This window comes from Hyperolius riggenbachi, chromosome 6 (genome assembly GCF_040937935.1).
Source record: "Hyperolius riggenbachi isolate aHypRig1 chromosome 6, aHypRig1.pri, whole genome shotgun sequence".
NCBI classification, from domain to species: domain Eukaryota; kingdom Metazoa; phylum Chordata; class Amphibia; order Anura; family Hyperoliidae; genus Hyperolius; species Hyperolius riggenbachi.
In genome coordinates, this window is record NC_090651.1 from 99,471,706 (window position 1) to 99,492,682 (window position 20,977).

The 20,977-nt window shown below is 45.0% G+C and overlaps 1 protein-coding gene across 1 annotated transcript in view; it reads left to right on the forward strand.

Annotated features, from left to right (window-relative positions):
• NPHS2 (NPHS2 stomatin family member, podocin) overlaps window positions 1-20,507 on the forward strand; it is a 32,144-nt gene extending 11,637 nt beyond the window's left edge. Inside the window, exons 4-9 of the mRNA XM_068242571.1 lie at window positions 1,441-1,513; window positions 4,457-4,539; window positions 12,174-12,377; window positions 12,934-12,989; window positions 19,993-20,071; window positions 20,160-20,507. Of these exons, the coding sequence (XP_068098672.1) occupies window positions 1,441-1,513; window positions 4,457-4,539; window positions 12,174-12,377; window positions 12,934-12,989; window positions 19,993-20,071; window positions 20,160-20,429 (765 nt within the window). The 3' untranslated portion in view covers window positions 20,430-20,507. The remainder of the gene's footprint in view (window positions 1-1,440; window positions 1,514-4,456; window positions 4,540-12,173; window positions 12,378-12,933; window positions 12,990-19,992; window positions 20,072-20,159) is intronic.
• Window positions 20,508-20,977: the final 470 nt, after the last annotated feature.

The following is a 20,977-nucleotide window of genomic DNA, read 5'->3' on the forward strand; positions in this document are numbered from 1 at the left end:
AAGAAGGGCCTACAGGATGGCTGACTCACCAACCACTCATAAACCACTCATACAACAACACAGACATGCAGTGTACAGTTAGGGCTGGTGCACACCGAGCGGCTTTTTGGGCGTTTTCAGATCCGCTTGCGGCTGCGGATCTGCTTGGTCAATGTATCTCAATGGGGTGGTGCACACTAGAGCGGCAGGCGTTTTGCAGAAACGAAAAATGCCTGGGTGAGGCATTTTTTGGATTTCGGATGCGTTTCTGCCTCAATGTTAAGTATAGGAAAAACGCAAACCGCTCTGAAAAACGCCTGTTCAGAGCGGTTTTGCAGGCGTTTTTGTTACAGAAGCTGTTCAGTAACAGCTTTACTGTAACAATATATGAAATCTACTATACTGAAAACCGCAGCAGCAATCCGCAAAACGCTAGCAAAACGCCTCATAAAAATAAAAAAAAGCGTTTCAAAATCTGCTAGCGTTTTGCGGATCTGCTTGCGGTTTTTGGTGTGCACCAGCCCTTACTGTCACTAAAACTGTAGGCTTCTGAAAAGAGTAGTGAGAATTGGGGAAAAACTGGGTGCTTCCGCTCAGAGGCCCCAAAGCAGCTGCTATAGTTGCTTGTTGCCATACATTTTTGACATGTGTGCGCTGCAAATGGCAATTGTACTGCTGCTATGTTACTGGAACTTAAAGGAATACTATCGATACCCAAGTGTTCTAAAATGGCAGTGTGCAAATAATGTCTAAGTAGCTGTGTAAACATTTTCCTACTTTTCATGTTAAATATCAGAGGCAAAAGCTGTAATTTATTGAGGGTAGGATTTAGCTATATTGGGACAAATCAATTGCAGAAGGGGTGTCTGCTTCAATGCACAGCCAGAGTTGCATATCAGACTACAGAAAGCAAATATCAAACATATCAAACTCTGAAAGCAAAAACAGTATGAAAGCTGTGACAATTAGTTACATTTCCTCTGCTCTCTTCAGACACTTCAGTCAGAAACACAGGACACAGGAGCTGCAGCTGTTTGGAGCTCTCTCTCTTTCTCTGTCACACACAGAGCTACACTGATCAAGTGTGAGGGGAATTTCCCCTCTCCTCATGGCTCAGTCAGCCATCAGTTTTGGCGTCAGTAAAGTTTGAAAGTCTTTTGCTAACAGTAAACAAAGAAGTTGCTACTAAAATGTATACACCAGTACTTAGCAGCACTTCCCAAACAATTCCTATGTCAATTGAAAAAAATATGTGAATCGATAGTATTCCTTTAACATATCACAAGACTGTGAGATGTGTCTCCATAACATATTACAGCTATATGTGACTAGTCAAGGGCATTATTGCTAGCCTGGCATGTTGCAGCTACAAGGTATTTGCTTTGCCAGAGTGACTATTAATTAGAAATCAAGCTTGGTTTTCCATAAGCTTTCATCAAATTTTGTCATTTGTAATTGCAGATTGTACGAGAGTACGAGAGAGCTGTCATATTCCGGCTAGGACGACTGTTACCAGGGCGTGCTAGAGGACCAGGTAATGCACACCTACTATTTCTGCCTTATACAGGGGACTTTCTGCACTTCAAGCTATTGGGCAGGTGGAAGATGCTGGCATTACCATTATAAAAAGTTCATTGCTTCTCCAAAAGGAGGCGGGCAGGCAATGACATTGGTGTCATGAAGAGTGATGGTGTGCATGTGTATGTGAACCGTGTATCGTGTGTGTGATCAGCAAACATGTACTGTATTTAGCTATTTGGCTGGTTTGTTATTTAAAGTGTAACTGTTCGGCATAAAATAAAAAAAAAAAACAATTCTTTATTTTTATCTGGTAAACAAGTAATAAGGATGCTAATCAGGCAATCCAAAAGTTAAAAATCACTTTTACTTTTCTTCTTGATAAATGATCATTCCCCTGTTTACCAGACTCTTATTTGGTACATTGCAGCACAAAGGAAGTTGCTGGGCATGCTGGGTTGTCTTTTTTTTTTGCTTCTTTACTTACCCCTCAGACTTAACTAACTTGATTGGCTGAAGCCTTTTTCCCTCCTGTTGTCCCCTCTAACACCTCTGTTCCTCTCTGATTGACCAATATTTCTCATGCATGCTGAGACAATGCACTTTCTATTGCAGAGCTGGTTGGGAGTGCCTGGGACTGGGAGGAGGGCAGGCAATGCATACACAATCAGGCAGAGGAGAGTAAGGGAGGAAATGACATCAGGATTAGCTTCAAGATAGACATGGTTAAAATGGAGAATCCTAAGAAGGATTTTCTCTTTTGTTTTACTATAGAAAAATCACTAAAATCAAAATGTGGACAGTGCAATACATATGTGATGTAAGTAGAGCAAGTATTTATCTACCTATATACTGTATGTGGTTTTTTTAGATAGTATGGCTGACAGTTTCTCAATATTATATCCAATAATATGCTAGTGAACATGTCCATAAACCTGTAAATAAAGAACTTGCACCTAAATATATTTGATTCACTTGACAAGACTCATTTTTTTTTTTTATTTTTTTTTGCAATTCTGATAACTTTAGGTAACTTTTTTGTTTTTTCTTCCAGAAAAAGGCTATGATTTTCTGCTGATGACAGCCCTTATGCAGCCTATAAACCATTTTCTCCTGAGTTTTCTCCTCTCTCCTTTTTTATCTCTTTTTATTAAAAAAAAAAAAAAGAAACCAGAGATGAGAAACATATAGCTGCTGTCACATGTATTTCCTTTTAAACAATACCAGTTGCCTGGCATCCTTTTGATCTTTCTGATCAGTATTGTCTAAACCACACACCTGAAACAAACTAAGCTAATCGTGTCAGATTTGTCATAGATATGTGATCTGCATGCTGGTTCAGGGTCTATGGCTACAAGTATCATGCTAGGTACACATGATTGCAATTTTCTGACAGATTTACTGTCGGGTCAATTATGTCCAGTCTGATTTCCGATCAATTTTCCAATCGATTTTCCATAGAAGTGAATGCAAAATTGATTGAAAAATCAGATGGGACATGTTGAAAATAATCGATTTGACAGTAAATCTTTCAGAAAATTGCATCGTGTGTACCTAGCATTAGAGACAGATAGATAGATAGATAGATAGATAGATAGATAGATAGATAGATAGATAGGATCAGCAGGACAGCCTGAGCCAGGCAATGTGCATTATTTAAAAGGAAACAAACACGTCAGCTTCCATATACCTCACACCTCGGGTTCCCTTTCAAATAACTTTTCAGCATTTTGCAACTGAAAAAGTACCAAAAAGTGAAAAACTACTACTAACTATAAATCAGAAACGGCTTGCGATTTCAAGGATATTGACAACCACTGTGTTTTTTGTGCACAATTCCCATAGCATTCTTAAATGAATGCAATTTGCCTTTGCACTCTAGAATCGCTCCAAAAATACTGCAGTGCTTTTGTGATCACTCTGTGATCTCAGCGCTGTAGTAGAACCACCCTCATAGAGTTCTCCTGTTGCACTGCTTTGCCGGAAATCGGCAAGCTCTGCTAGAGGGCCTTACACTGTACAGTACTTTACTGCTATGCCCATTGCTAGTTCTAGAATTTTTGCCAGCTGAAGCAATACATTGTGAGGACACCCCTCCCCCGACATTGTGTGTGTGTGTGTGTGTGTGTGTGTGTGTGTGTGTGTGTGTGTGTGTGTGTGTGTGTGTGTGTGTGTGTGTGTGTGCAAAGCCAGACCCGAGAGGATACACATCAGGCTATGCATTGCAGACACTGTCACTATGCTCACCTCCCTCTGCTTCCTTCAAGACAGCATCTCCTTTCTTCTAGCCGGCAGCATCTGATCCCCAGGATGCACCAGTGGCGCATCACTCACCCACTCTCAGCAGATTAGCAATAAGATAACCAGCCATATGTGAAGTCCTGCTTTCTCTCTGGCTACAGTGGTGCTTTATGCAGCCCAGCAGCATGTAACAGGTCACATGAGGCACTGCTGTAGCCATGAATGCTGGATGGGCGGATGGAGATCTCATCACTGGAATGCTGAGAGCAGGTGAGTGAAGGTGAGTGAAGCGGTGCTGTGCATCTAGGGAGGGGGAGACGTGGAGTGTGAGGACATTTGGGGAGGAAAGCCGCCTCTTGCCACCCTCTTATTGTTGCCGCCCAGAAGCATGTGATTCAAGTTGCTTCATGAAAGAACTGCCCCTGGCTAGGCTGAAATGTAAATATGTTTGATGCTCGTCTGTCAAAAGCTGTGTATTTCTTATGCTAGTCACCTAAATGCTTTTTATTTCAGTGATCATATATGTAAATGTATGCAGAATCAAACATCTTTACATAGTATTTTTATTTTTAGAAAATTTACTGTAAACATTCAGAAAAAATGTGGATGTATAATAACTCCTGCCACTGGTAGCTGTCTGCAGAGAATGTGAATATCACATAAAGTAAGCTGCAGTAGGGGATGAAGCAGTCATATGATCATGTGCCTCTGTTCTCAGGAATGTTTTTTTACCTTCCTGGTTTGGACAAGTGTCACAAATTGGATGTCCGTATAAAGGCCCTTGAGGTTCCTTTCCACCAGGTAAGTGCACTTTTCCCATACTGTCTTGAAATAAATTAATTCTAAAAAAAAGGAAAACAGCTTTAAAACTTTAAAAGAAATCTGACGTTCGAGGGACATAGAGGCTGCTGTCTTTATCCCCTTTAAAAAATGCCCCTTGCCTTACTGTCATGGTGATTTTTTGCTTTCAGCAGTTTCCAGGTAAAAGACATGGAGCAAGTGATGCAGCCAGTAGATTCAGAACACCTTATCTACACCATCTCAATCAGATCATTGATAGAGGCTATTAAAATTATCTTGAAATTAGTGTCATAGACTAGCCTCTGCTCCAATGAAGAGTCCTGGCAGGGGGTCACATGGGGTGCAGAATAGATCAGGTAGTCACTTGCTGTATCTGCTTGGATTGCATAACCCCATTGTTCAGACTGCAATAGGGAAGGCACGGACTGAATCCCTTTACATGCTGTAGCAGCGGTACAGGAGATGGTCAGAGTCTGGGCTCCTGAAAGGGTATTTTTGAAAGTTAATTACTTCACATTAGTTCATTAAAATGCTTCTATGGAGAGAAAAAACAACCTCTGCAACGGAGTGCCTACACAGATCTAGATTTTTTTTGTCCCTGGGGTGAGGCTTTAAAGAGACACTGTAACAAAAAAAAGAGCCCCTGGTGGGTATCTACCTTGGGAGGGGGAAGCCTGTGGATCCTAATGAGGCTTCTTCCATCCTCCTCCGTTCCTCCATTCTAGCGCTGCCAGCTTCTGAAAATCCTGTTGGGTTCCTGGATCATAGCAATCCTGTGTGAGCCTCGCGCAGGTTCTGTAGCTGCTTTCGTGGGGATCAGATCCGCTCTAGGGTGCAGGTGTGTGTCACGGACGGTTGCGGGGCCGCAGACGCGTCCTGGAACCGCCCGTGAAGAAAAAGTGATCGCACTCGATTCTCTCCATCGATTGCGCTTCAGATCACTAGAATCGGGATTGATTGTGTAGGAGCCTCTGCTTAACTGCAGGATGGCTCTTTTGATATGCTAATGAGCAGGAACAAACCCTTGTGCTCAGGAAGCTAATCCCAGCAGGGGGCTAGTCAAAACCTGCTTCTTTCCCAGACTGGCCGGAGCCACTTAGCCAGCCATAAGAAAAGCATGGGTGGTATGATTTCCTGTCGGTATACGAAAACCGTATGTCGCACAGCTATAAAATTTATATCGTCTTGTTCGGTAAAATCTGGCCATCGTGCTGATATGACATTCATTGTGATAGCCCGTCCGGTTATTGAGATATGAATCTTCTCAGGAGCCTGACCCGCTGGCTTAGCCATGTCTGATGTCATATTAATCTGTATTTTCCAACAAGTATGAATCTGTTACCCCCCTAAATATAACGTGTATGGTTCAGGAGTTAAAGCATTTCATAAGTTTAGCCCTAAAATCTCTCAGAAGAAAATTAACTGTCATTTGTTGGTAACTCAGAGGGGGCCGGCATTGCCACACCCCCAAACCAGCTTCCTCAAAAGTATCTGCGAGGGGCCCTCCCCTCAGTCCTCCAAATTCCACCTTCCTGAGAGCACATTGCCAGCCAGAGAACACATGGTTGGCGGCCATCTTGTCTAAACTGAAACAAAGGACACATGGCTAGCGTCCATCTTGATTGGCCATCTTCTGGAACAAAGGACATTTTCCATGTTTGCGTGGATTTTAAACTTTGCTGGAACTGAACAAAAGGAACTCTACAAGTTTTCCCAGAACGGACATATTTCCACAAATCCTAAGTATTTTCTCCCTTTTATTTCATACTGGCTAGAGATGTCGCGAACCTCCGATTTTCGGGAAAAGATGTTTCAAGGGGTCTAACACCTGGAGGGGGGCATGGCGGAGTGGGATACATGCCCAAAGTCCCGGGGAAAAATCTGGATTTGACGCAAAGCAGCATTTTAAGGGCAAAAATCACATCGAATGCTAAATTGCAGGCCTAAAGTGTTTTAAAACGACTTGCATGGGTATACATCAATCAGGGAGTGTAATTAGAGTTCTGCTACACACTGACACACCAAACTCACTGTGTAACGCAGCGCAAACAGCTGTTTGCGTAGTGACGGCCGTACTGGACTGGTGTGCACCGTGGCCAGAGTGTAGGCCGGGCTGTGGAAGCTCAATGATAGAACAACAGTGACTGTCCAGCTGATCAAATTTGGTCTGACCACAATGAAGCAACGACCTTATTATCTTTTGTGTGCCACCCCCACCCGAGACACTCAAATAGCCGGCGGTCATTGCTTCATTGTGATGCGCAAGCCCCTTCACCGCGGCAAGGTAATGATCATGAAGGGGGATGGGCACATGTACATGCCTTTTGTTTTGTTGTTGCAGCCGCCCGCAGTGCAGCCAGAAAAATTAGGCAGGCATGTACACGCACCAGAAAAATTAGTGTAGCGGCCGCTGCTAGCAGCGGCCTTAAAAATTCAGGAATCCGCCTAGAGTCCTGGACCCTGTTGGTGGTGGCGGAGAAGGCAGTAAAGCGGCCTGCAGGCAGAGATGCTGTGTGTGGGGACTGACTTAGTCTTCGGTCGTGCAGTAGCCCTCCGGGATCCATTCCTCATTCATCTTGATAAAGGTCAGGTACTGAACACTGTCGTGACTTAGGCGACTTCTCTTCTCAGTAACTATGCCTCCAGCTACACTGAAGGTCCTTTCTGACAGGACGCTTGCGGCAGGGCAAGAGAGAAGTTGTATGGCAAATTGGGACAGCTCTGGCCACAGGTCAAGCCTGCGCAACCAGTAGTCCAAGGGTTCATCGTCGCTTTTCGCAGAGTCTACATCCACACTCAAGGCCAGGTAGTCGGCTACCTGCCGGTCCAAGTGTTGGTGGAGGGTGGATCCGGAAGGACTATGGCGAGGAGTTGGACTAAAGAACGTCCGCATGTCCGACATCACCCTGAGATCGCTGGAGCGTCCTGTTCTTGCCTGCGTGGACTTGGGAGGAGGAGGGTTACTGCCAGTGGTACCTTGATTGCGTTGTGCAGCCACATCACCCTTAAATGCATTGTAAAGCATCATCGACAGCTTGTTCTGCAAGTGCTGCATCCTTTCCGCCTTTTGTTGAGTTGCTAAGAGGTCCGCCATTTTGTGCCTGTACCGAGGGTCTAGTAGCGTGGCCACCCAGTACAGGTCATTCGTCTTTAGTTTTTTGATACGGGGGTCCCTCAACAGGCTGGACAACATGAAAGAGGACATCTGCACAAAGCTGGATGCAGACGTACTCTCCATCTCCTCTTGCTCTTCCTCAGTGACGGGACGCAACTCCTCTTCCTCCCCCCAGCCACGAACAATACCACGGGAACGTGGAGCAGCAGAAACCCCCTGTGACGGCTGCCGCGGATGTTCTTCTTCCGCCGCCTCTTCCTCCTCCACAGAAACACCTTCCTCATCATCACCATCATCAGAGTCTGACTCCTCTCCTTCCCCACACGACTCCTCTTCTTCCTCCTCCTCCCCCCTCTGTGCTGCCGCCGGTGTTGTGGGAACATCGGGTTCGTGTGTAAATGGCTCCCACGACTCCTGCTGCCGTAACTCTTCTCGTTCACGCTCCTCCACAGCTGTATCCACCACTCTATGCACAGCACGCTCCAGGAAGTAGGCGTAGGGGATCAAGTCGCTGATGGTGCCCTCATTGCGACTCACCAATTTGGTCACCTCCTCAAAGGGCTCCATGACCCTGCATGCATTTCGCATCAGTGTCCAGTTGTTGGGCCACAACATCCCCATCCTCCCAGATTGTGTCCTTGTACTGTAATGATACAGGTAGTGGGTGACGGCTTTCTCCTGGTCTAGCAGGCAAGAGAACATCAGCAGGGTGGAATTCCAGCGAGTCGGGCTATCGCAAAGCGTGCCATGGCCTTGTAAGAGTGCCTGAAATGCCCACACAACTTCCTGGCCTGCTTCAGGACGTCCTCTAAGCCTGGGTACTTGGACACAAATCTTTGCACGACCAGATTCAGCACATGTGCCATGCAGGGTATGTGTGTCAGCTTTCCCAAATTCAACGCAGCAATCAGATTGCTGCCGTTGTCACACACCACGTTGCCGATCTCAAGCTTGTGCGGGGTCAGCCATTGCTCCACTTGTTTGTTAAGAGCAGCCAGGAGAGCACACGTGAAAAAATTTCCAAACCGCTGAGCCCCCCTGGGCTGATGGCGCTACGGTGGCTTCAGCAGCTGACGTTGAAGGGCATGTGTGCTGGCTGGCCATAGCTGGTGATACATGGTGCCGGACACTGCCCCCAGCTGTTTCTGAGGACGAGCTCCCTCTGCTTCTATCATGGAGTCGTCTCCTCCTACTCCTCTCTGACTCCTCCTCTGAACTGTCCCCCTGGTCATCTCCTCTACCGGAAACATATGTGGTATCCGTATAATCGTCATCATAATCCTCCTGGCTAGCTGTGCTTTCTTCAGACACCTCCTCAAGTGCACCAACTTCAGGTGGTCCACCATCATCCCCATCCACACATGTTACGTCCATATTATCACCACCTAACTCAGACGTATGTGGTGGTGTACCTGCGCCTTTTTGTTGTTGTGGCAGTAGTGGCTGGGAATCAGTGATTTCACCAAGACCACCAAATAACTCCTGCGAAGTGTCAAATGCAGCGGATGTGGTGCTTGTTGTAGCGCTGGTGGCTGCGGAAGATGAGGTGTTCTGTGTTAAAAACTCAATCACCTCCTCGCGATTTTGGGAAGTGATGGCACGTGCCTTCTTCTGAGCACTGTATTTTGGGGCAGGTCCGCACGAAATCAGAGAAACACCACCTCGCACAGACCTGCCGGTGCCTGGTGGCCTTCCTCTGGGCCTGCCTCTACCTCTTCCTCTACCTGGTTTGTCCATTTTGTCCATCTCGAGGGGATGCTAGCTATATGCAGTGAGGTGGGTTCTCACTCAACACAACCGGTAGTTAGATGCAGTGAGGTGGCCAGGTGGGTTCTCACCCAACACAACAGGTATTTAGATGCAGTGAGCTGGGTTCACTCAACACAACGCTAGGTATATGCAGTGATGAGGTGGGTTAAGTATACACAACAGGTACTGGGTAGTTAGATGCAGTGAGCTGGGTCCACTGAACAGTGAAGGTACTTAAGATGCAGTGAGGTGGGTTCTCACTCAACACAACCGGTAGTTAGATGCAGTGAGGTGGCCAGGTGGGTTCTCACCCAAAACAACAGGTATTTAGATGCAGTGAGCTGGGTTCACTCAACACAACGCTAGGTATATGCAGTGATGAGGTGGGTTAAGTATACACAACAGGTACTGGGTAGTTAGATGCAGTGAGCTGGGTCCACTGAACAGTGAAGGTACTTAAGATGCAGTGAGGTGGGTTCTCACTCAACACAACCGGTAGTTAGATGCAGTGAGGTGGCCAGGTGGGTTCTCACCCAACACAACAGGTATTTAGATGCAGTGAGCTGGGTTCACTCAACAAAACGCTAGGTATATGCAGTGATGAGGTGGGTTAAATATACACAACAGGTACTGGGGTATATGCAGTACTTGGTAGTGCAATGTGCAGCTCCCTGTCACACACACAGGTAGTCACTGAATGTACTGGGCTGCTGGCAGTGGCACACACACTATCAATTAGCAATGCTGTGCATGCAACAAAAGTGTCAGTTTGACACACAGAAAAAAAAAAAAAAAAGTACAGGATGAGCTCTGACAAGAGCTGTTGCTGGGTGCTATAAAAGCAATAACAATCAGCCAGGAGCAAGCTAAGCAGCCAAGAACCTAACTAATCTGTCCCTAGAAAAACAAGTCTGCAGCAGCTCTCCCTAGTCTGTCTAACAGCAGGCAGACGAGTGACTGTAATGGCCGCCGGAGGCTGCCTTATATAAGGGGGGTGGGGCTCCAGGGCTTAGTGTAGCCTGAATGGCTACAATGTGCCTGCTGACTATGATGCAGAGGGTCAAAGTTGACCCTCATAGTGCATTATGGGGCGAATCGAACTTCCGCAAAAGTTCGCCTGGTGCAGGCGAACGCGAACCCCCGAAGTTCGCCTGGAACCGTTCGCTGGCGAACCGTTCGCTACACCTCTAATACTGGCTATTACTGTTTTAATAATTGTTGATTTTAATAATTGTCTGTATATATTATTTATATTGCTTTTAATAAACCGACGCTATCGTCGGTTGTTGTTCTAGCTACCCTATTATTCAGCACACACAGAACTGATCCCAGGTCTCTGAAGAGACGCTACTATTGTTTGTTGTTGGCTAGACAGAATACAGCGTGTTTTAACCGTTTTTATTTGCAGGATCAGTCAGGCATTCGGGTCCACTGGCCCATATCAGTGGTGGTGGCAGTTATACCCTCGAATTGTGTGTAAGTTGTAATTACCGTACCTCACAGGCTCCCTTCTGGTTTGTCTGCGGCCAATTCCCAACGGTTCCTGCGCTTTGACTGCGACCAGAGTTCACACAATCCGTGTGCTGGCACCGTTTGGAAGGCCGTTTGCGATCTGACCACTAGGGCTTCCTGTGACAGTGTGCGATGTCTATACCTGCGCAGTAGAGCGGAGCCAACCGAGCTCAGCTATTTCTGCCTGAGCCTGAACGAAAGCCGCTTCTGTGCCTGTGGGAGGCTCACACAGGATTGTTATGATCCTGGAGCCCCAACGAATATTCGGCTGCTGACATAGCTGAAATATAGGGCCGGAGGAGCATGGAAATGCTTCATTAGGATCCAGAGGCTTCTCCCTCCTGAGGTAAGTACCCCCCGGGCTCTTTTTTTTTCTTACAGATATACTTTAAATTCCAAGTAAGCCCAAAACTCAACAAGGCAAATACTAATGGCAATGACAATAAGTGAATATAAAGTGAGTATAGAAGCAAAATGATGGACAGAGAACTATTTTCACATGTCAAATGTGCTGCTTAAAACAACAGCAGAACTTACCTTTTCTCCCCTCTGTCAGTCGGGTATGACCATGTGATGCACAAAGAAATAAAATTCCCAAAATCCCAGCATTACAACAGGAACCGTATGAGGAGAAGGGAGTTTTGTAGTTCACAAGAAGTAGGTGTAAAGGTGGCCACACACCATAACTTTTTTTCAATGTCTGTTCAATTTAAGAATTGCAATCAATTTTTCTGAGAGATTGTAACATTTCAAAAATATGACCAATGTACCACACACTATGTTCAATTTTTCCCCAATTATGATAAAAATGATTGGAAACTCTGACAAAATTGCTAGGGTGTATATAATAATACATTGACAATCTAACACACACCATACAATCTTTAGTAAGATTGAAGAAAAATGTCTGGCATTCCGAATCGATAAAAATAGAAGAAAATGGGAAATCTGATCTGATTTTTCAGTCGAATGAAAAAAAAGCTTTCGATTTTTTTCGGGAGATCCGATCGTTTTTATCGAATTGCCGCAAAATCGGATCATTTTATTGTATCGTGTGTGGCCACCTTAAGACCCCACCTCTCCAAACAGGAAATAACAGGATCTAGAGGTTTTAAGTCTGTATAGATAGCTGCAGAGCTGCAACTTGCATACACTTACAAGGGATTTTTTTTCAAATAGAGACATTGATTTCCAAAGGTAATAATTATAATCATGGCTATTGCTTCTTTTATCTGATAAATTACTTTTTTATAACTAGATAGTGACCAAGGATCTAGTTACTTTGGAGGTTGATGCAGTTTGTTACTACCGCCTGGAAAACATCTCTCTCTGTGTGACGAGTGTGAGCAATATCTCCAGTGCACTACAATTACTGATCCAGAGTACAACAAAGCGTATCTTGGCACACAGAGTGTTCCTAGATATCTTGCTGGAGAGGAAGACCATCGGGGAAGAAGTGAAGGTTAGCAGAAAATATACAAAGGATACAATTAAATATTCATTATATTTCTGTGCCACAATCTTCCATTATTATTTAAGGCAGGGGTATCAAACTCAAATACAAAGTGGTCTGAAATTGAACACTGGGACAAAGTTGCAGGCCATTGTCAAAGTCCAATGGCCACATCCCTTCCTTATAAATTTCCCTGGTGTCCAATGGCCCCCTTCTCTCACCTATACAGTTCCCTAGTGCCTAATGCATTCTCCCTCCCCTATACAGCTGCCTGGAGTCTAATACTCCCTCTCTCCTCTATACATTTCCCTGCTGTCTAGTCTTCCTCCCTTCCCTATACAGTTACTTGGTGTTTAGTGGTCCCCATCCCTCCCCTATACAGTTCCTTGGTGTTTAGTGGTCCTCCCTCCCCATACAGTTCCCTAGTTTTAAGTGGTTCTCCCTCCCCGAAACATATTTATATTAAACACTCAATTTTATTTTTTCTACTCACCTTACTGGTAAATATAAAGTTTCTGCAGTGATATACCGGTAAATAACAGGTTTGTGTGTTGTCCTTTCTCAGGTGGCCCTAGATGCTGTCACTTCTCCCTGGGGTATCAAGGTGGAAAGAACAGAAATGTAGGTATGATAAGTAACAGATACAATGAGATGTTATGACACTGTTTCCTTAAAGGAATAATGAAGTGACATGTGACATGATGAGATAGACATGTGTATGTACAGAGCCAAACACACAAATAACTATATTGTGTTCATTTTTTCTTTCTCTGCCTGAAAGAGTTATACATCATGAATGCAAGTTACAGTTTCTATCTAGTCAGGACCTGGTCAAACTATAGTGTAGCCCTCACTGATGAGGAATTACAACCATAAAACACTTTCCTGGCAGAAAATGGCTTCTGAGCGCAGGAAAGAGCTTAACATGGTCAATAGTTTATGTATATTTAGCTCTGGCATACTTTAATGAATGTGTTACTGAGAAGAGATAATTAAACAGTAAAAATGTAAAAAATTATATTTAAATATAAAATAAAACTGGGATATCTTAAAAAAAAAAATCATTTTTAGGAGAAGGAGGATAGATACAATTGTTTATCTAATCAATTTATTTTCACTTTGGTATTCTTTTAAAGAGAGTCTGAAGCGAGAATAGATCTCGCTTCAGACCTCATAGCTAGCAGGGGCATGCGTGCCCCTGCTAAAACGCCGCTATAGCGCGGCTTAACGGGGGTCCCTGTCCCCCCAAACCCCCTCCGTGCAGCGGGGGAGCGCTTCCTGGTTGGGGCAGGGCTAACCGCCGCAGCCCTGCCCCATGCGCGTCTTTCAGACGCGTATCTCCGCCTCTCCCCCGCCCCTCTCAGTCTTCCTTCACTGAGAGGGGCGGGGGAGAGGCGGCGATGCGCGTCTGATAGACGCGACTGGAGGCAGGGCTGCAGCCGTTAGCCCTGCCTCCAGGAAGACAATCCCCACGACCAACTTGCCGACCATCTTTTGCGGGGGGTGGGTTGGGGGTGAAGGGACCCCCGTTTAGCCACGGGATAGCGGCGTTTTAGCAGGGGCACACGTGCCCCTGCTATATATAAGACCTGAAGCGAGATTTAGTCTCGCTTCAGTGTCTCTTTAAGGCCTTTTTTTGCACAGGAGGCTGAAAGCTGTGAATTTTGCTTCTATGCATCCAGTTAGCGCTTGGCATGACCATGCTGAGATGGGACTGCCCAATAAGTGTGCAGTTCAGCTGTGCGTATTGAAAGACTCTTGAGATTATGCAAGTTGACTCTAAAGATCGCCGCCTGCATTGTATGTTTTTTTTTGTTCACTTTTTCGATGCCGCCTCGGGTTCTCTTTAATCTCTTGAGGATTACAGGTTTATACCCCCCAAGTGACCAGGCGATTTTTTTACAATTCAGCATTTCGCCACTTCAATAGTTTATTGCTCGGCCATACAATTTACCACCCAAATTAATTTTTCCTCCTTTCCTTGCCACTATTAGAGCATTTTTTGGGTGGTCTCTGATTGCTGCTGCGATTTTTATTAATTAATAAAGTATTTTTTTTTTTAAATAAAATATTCTATTTTTGTTTATTTCCCTCACTCCCCCATAAATTGGACCTGACTGTGATCCATACACTTCATGATGCATACATATGGGATTAGATTGTGAGCCACTCCAGGGGACAGTTACATGATAGGTCTGTCCCCTGTACAGTGCTGCGCTACTTTGCAACGCTGTACAAATGACAAATGTAAATCATTTTTTTTTTAAATTCAGCCTGCCAGCTCCAATTGTGGCTGGCAGGCTGATAACTGACCCCCGCTCTGTTTACAAGCAGGGAACGCGTTCGGAACGGCTTATACTGCCCACCGCAATTTGATGCCAATCGGCGTTAGGTGGGCCCCCAGCAGCCACGCCTCCACCACCCATCTGCATTAGGTGGTCGGGAGCTGGTTAACATTGGGGCCACACATCTCCACACTTTTCTCAAACGGATCATCAGGGGGGTCTGTATCGCTGATATTGTGGTGAAACTCCTCCCACAGTGTGATGTCAGGACCATGGTTTCCTGTCTGTACACCTCATTTCATTGTGGGAAATAGCTGTTTACAGCTGTTTCCAACTGCCAAAAAAAGCAAGCAGCATCTTCTTCCACTGACATCACCTGCCAGGAGTAAAAATGTCACCAGGTGATAAATGTCAGAATGTAAATCAGGGAGAGGAAAGTTTGTACAATGGGCAAACACTGACTAAATCAATTATACATAATTATTTTAAAAATAAAGTACTTTTTTATTACCATATTTTCACTGGAGTTCCTCTTTTATGTCTTAGAATGGTTAGCAGTCTTGTCTTGCAGCACTGTGGTCCAAGTTCAAGTGCAGGCCTGGACACCACATCTGTGTAATCTGTGTATTCTTTGTACGCGCGTCCTTCCACATTCCAAAAACGTACTGGTAGGTTACAATACTTGGTTTTTATCCAACATGTCCCTAAACTTTAGTTTTCAAACCGCTCTTCATTCAGAAACTTAAAGAGACAAGGTGGTTCCTTGGGGGGCAGATGGTACACAGAGGCAAGGTGTCTGCCTCATGACATGCCTCTGTGTCCCCCAACCGCCGCTCTCTGCCACCCCCCCCCCCACCGTCGCACTATAGCCCCCCGAAATTAGCGACAATATTTGTTACTATCTCGGAGGGTAAATAGAGGAGAGGGATTCCCTGTTCAAAACTCCGCTAGGGGCATTCCTGCAAGTTTTCCAGAGCTGCCATTGGGCAGTTCTCTCTTTCGCTGGTCGCTCCCCCTCTGCTCCCCCGCCTCCCTGCGCACTGGGAGAGAGATCTCTCTCCTTACAGCGTTGTGACCCAGAGGTCACAAAAGTGAAGGTGGGCCAGTGTGGCCCACAGGAGCAGCGGGGAGTGGCGGTTTTGGCGGCTACCTGATCCGCTCAGCCCCCCGAATCAGGTAGCATATTTTTTTTAATGAGCTCACCTATGTCTCACAATGAAGTTTAACATTGTACAAAAGGTAATGAGACCTATTAGGATAGGATAAGATCAATAGGTCATACCTAAAAAGGCTACTGAAAATTTATACCAGGGAATCCCTAAACTTTATTAGGGTCATGAGATTGGGAGTCGTGCTAAGGGACAGTAAGCAGTAAAAATTCTCCATTGTGATCAGTAAAAACCATGTAAGATAAAAAAAAGGCAGAGCTATATTAATGCATACGTCCCAAACTGAACAGGTTTGGTGGAAGATTGGTTGTTTAATTGTACCAGTATGTTTTCAGGATGTGGAAGGAAATTGGAGCTACACTAAACCTTTCAAAACACAGTACAATATCGAAATTTCATGCAGTGCCCATGTTTGGGTTTTCAACCTGGTACACTAATGCTGCAAGGAAAGAATGCTAACCACTCAGCAAGCATGCTACCAATATGCCTCTGTTACAGATACAGATAGACAGCTGTAAGGAGGGATGTTACTAGTAATATGACTCATCGGGGTTGATTCACAAAGGTTACCTATTTTTCACCTTAAAGGGATACTGTAGGGGGGTCGGGGAAAAATGAGCTGAACTTACCCGGGGCTTCTAATGGTCCCCCGCAGACATCCTGTGCCCGCTCAGCCGCTCACCGATGCTCCGGCCCCGCCTCCGGTTCACTTCTGGAATTTCTGACTTTAAAGTCAGAAAACCACTGCGCCTGGGTTGCCGTGTCCTCGATCCCGCTGATGTCATCAGGAGCGTACTGCGCAGGCCCAGTATGGTCTGTGTCTGCGCAGTACGCTCCTGGTGACATCAGCGGGAGCGAGGACACGGCAACGCAGGCGCAGTGGTTTTCTGACTTTAAAGTCAGAAATTCCAGAAGTGAACCGGAGGCGGGGCCGGAGCATTGGGGAGTGGCTGCGCCAACACAGGATGTCTGCGGGGGACCATTAGAAGCCCCGGATAAGTTCAGCTCATTTTCCCCCGACCCCCCTACAGTATCCCTTTAACTGTAAGGAGTGCTAATGCAAGAAATAAACAAATAACTAGAGATAATTCATGAAATAAATAGATAAGAGCTAAACCATGAATTATGGTAAATAAGGAGAGCTAAACCATGAGTTAAGTTAGATAAAGAAAGCTAAACCATGAGTTATATCAAATAAGGAGAGCTAAGCCATGTATTAAGTTAGACAAGGAGGTGTAAATCATGACTTAAAGAGACTCAGAGGTGAGTCTCACTACAGTTTTTTTACTTACCTGGGGCTTCCTCCAGCCCCATAAGCATAGCTGTGTCCCTCGCCGTCCACCTACGATGTCCCGTTCAACCATGGTGAGCCCCGGTAAGCGTCTCAGTGACGTCACCGGCGGACCTTCTGCGCATGCGCGGACCTTCTGCTCAAGCGCAAGGGGTCCAACTGAGCCGCTTACCGGGGTTGACTGCGGGAGAATGGCGGCACTGAGGGGGACGGCGAGGGACACATCCATGCTAATGGAGCTGGAGGAAGCCCCGGGTAAGTAAAAGACTGCAGTGAGACTCATCTCTGAGTCTCTTTAAAGAGACACTTAAGCCAGAAAAAAAAATGAGTTTCACTCACCTGGGGCTTCTACCAGCCCCCTGCAGCAGTCCTGTGCCCTCGCAGTCACTCACTAATCCTCTGGTCCCCCGTTGCCAGCTAGTTTCGTTTTTGCCGACAGGTCCGTCAGGACTGGCCACGCGTAGCTTTTTCCGCAATCCCGACTGTAATTAGCGCTATTGCGGCCCGCAACGCGTACAAAAATACGCGTTGCCGCATTACGCGCGCAAAGATATGCGGCAACGCGTATTTTTGTACTCGTTGCGGCCTGCAATAGCGCTAATTACAGTCGGGAATGCGGAAAAAGCTACGCGTGGCCAGTCCTGATGGGCCTGTCGGCAAAAACGAAACTAGCTGGCAACGGGGGACCAGAGGATTAGTGAGTGACTGCGAGGGCACAGGACTGCTGCAGGGGGCTGGTAGAAGCCCCAGGTGAGTAAAAATCATTTTTTTTTTCTGGCTTAAGGTTCACTTTAAGTCATTTAAAGAGAGATAAATTGTGAGTTAATAAACAAGGTGAGATAATTTAACAGAAAAGCTTTGTGAATCAGGCCCCTAATGTTTAAATTATTTCCTTGGCTTTGGGAATGCGTACATGCAACAGAGGCACAAGGAAAATATGTGCCGGGTAATACCGATAGTAGAAAATCTGTAACTATGTATATGGTGTTTGTTGACATAACTCTCATCTTCACCCATATGCAATTCACTTTTTCTTCTGCGTTTTCTCCCAGGAGAGAAACTATCCAGCACTCTGCAATTGAAAAAAAGAACTAAAAAGTAGTTGAAAAAGCACTGTCAACATTAAGGCCCATACACACGTCGGATTTCTGTGAACTTAATTCTAACTATTTTCTTGCTTGCTGGTGGCTTGAATGGCATTTTATTGCTAAGAGAGGAAAATATCACAAAGGAGAAAACTTTTAGGAGAAAAAGTGAATTGCATATGGGCCCTTATCTTATATTAATTACGGTACCTATGCTTACAATTCTATTCTGATTAGTGAAGGTCATAATCAGCTAGTTACAATTATGTAAAATTTTGGGTAAATATTCGCAATTACGCTCATATGTAATTATGATTTGTTGATTTCATGTAATCCATTCATAATATCACATTATTTTCGCATAATATTTGCGTAATTTTGTGCTGACTTTAGCGCGGTTAATAGCAAAGCCTGCATACCTGCTATTTTCACCAAAATGCTACATATGTTAAAGAGAATAGTTGGTACATGAGTATGTTAAGGAAAATAGTAGGTACAAGTCAAAGAAAGAATTTTTCAAAAAGACCTTGTAGTTTTTGAGAAAATCAATTTTAAAGGGTTTTTAAAAAACATTTTTCGTTTGCATTTTTTTACTTTTTTTTACTTTTACCCACTATTCTTAAAAGGAATGTTCAGGCAGCATGTACAAACAATAAAAATCCAAATCCACTTACCTGGGGCTTCCTCCAGCCCGTGGCAGCCAGGATGTGCCGTTGGCACCGCTCCGCAGGCTCCCGGTGGTCTCTGGTGGCGAGCCCGATCTGGCCAGGCCGGCTGCCAGGTCGGGATTCTTCTGCGCTCCAAAATGCGCCTCACGGGGGCGCGCTGACGTCATCGGAACTACTGCGCCTGCGCAGTACAGCCCGGAGGAGGTTCAATGGTGTCAGCGCGCACCAGTAACACGCACAATGGAGCGCAGAAGAAGCCCGACCTGGCCAGGTGGAGCAGCGCCGACGGCACATCCTGGCTGCCACGGGCTGGAGGAAGCCCCAGGTAAGTGGATTTGGATTTTTATTTTTTTACATGCTGCCTGAACCTTCCCTTTAACACACAGCCTGTACGGGTGCTTTGCTATTAACCTCTAAAGTCGCCACAAATGTATGCGAAAATGCGGAATTACAGATCCTGATTACAATTACAGATGAAATTTATTACGATTTTCCCCAAAATTTCACATTACGATTTCACATTGTAATTGTGAATTTTCGATGCAAATTTCTGACTCTGCGAAATTTGTGCTCATTGCTAATTTTGATGTTTTAATACAGTAAGGATTGAAATGATAAGCCTCTTTGATGAGGCTGGATAGGTGCTCTTTTGCACATAATTATTCTTTACAGCCATAGCTACCAACTGTCCCTCTTTTGGAGGGACAGTCCCGCTTTGGGGACCCTGTTCCCTAATTTGTCCCTCTTTCAGGACTGATAAACAGATCTATGTAAATATATGTACTGTATTTTTTCTACAAAAAAATGTGTTTAATTGACCCTAAATTTTATTCCCATCCTTTAAATTGATATTTTTTATTTTCAAATGTTAATATGAAGGAAAATGAGCCAAGATAGAAAGGACCAGTGGGGTTTGAATAATAAAACAACATATTTTTCCTATGACATTTTTATAGTATGTGTGATTAGGGGTGTGTCAATGGTGTGCTTAGAGGTGTGGCAGGGGTGTGGCTTAAGTGTCCCTCTTTCTGATCTCAAAATGTTGGGAGGTATGTTTACAGCCATTACTTCTGATTCTATAAATGCTTTAGACTGATAAAGAAATGTTTTCTATTGCCCACCATAGTAAAGATGTGAAGCTCCCAGAAGAAGTGAAGCAGACCATGGCTGTAGAGGCAGAAGCACAGAGATATTCTAAAGTGAAGGTATGCATAATAAGACACATGACAGATCACTATAGCTGTTAACCTCTTTTGTTATTATTTAATTCTTTCTTTCCTTCTTTCATGACAGATACTTGCAGCAGAATGTGAGAAAACCGTGTCGGAATCTCTTAAAATTGCAGCAGAAACTTTGTCTGGATCCCCCACTGCGGTTCAGCTCCGGTACCTGCACACGCTGCAGTGTATGACTTCTGAAAAACCTGCCACCTTTCTGGTACCTTTTCCCTTTGACATAATGAACCTTGCTGATTCATCCAAAGTTCACTCCAGCAACAAGGACTCACCTAAGTCTGACGCTGAGGCAGACAAGGGTACTAAGAAGGACTCTCCAATGTTGTAGATAGAAGAACAGACACACTGATTACATGATGCTTACTGAACACTGGTGCAAAACAAACGGACCATCCAAAGCATTAAATCCCAGAATCTGTATTGAGCATGTTTTTATTGTGCCACCAAAACATATCTAAACAGTTGAGGACTGGACTCCGGAAGACCTCTAAAGATGACAGGTGGTATCTGGAACCAAGACACTGGCAGACCATTATTTGAGTCCAGTAAGTTGTGAGAGGAGGCATCCATCGATCAAACTTGTTTTATCAGCAAGTAAACCAAACCAACCACACATGGCCCATCAACATTAGCTACAAAAATATGGGATTTATCAGACTAGGCTGTGTTTTCCATTATTCCATGGTCCAGTTCCAGTACTCACATGCCCAGGAGCATTTGGCAGTGGACAGGAGTCAGCATGAGCAGAGGTCGGCAGCTATACAGCCCCAAATGCATCATGCTGTTGTGCACTGTGTATTCTGACATCTTTCTATCATGGGCAGCATCAATGCTAGGTACACACGATGCATTTTTCGGTTTGATTTTTCGCTCAAT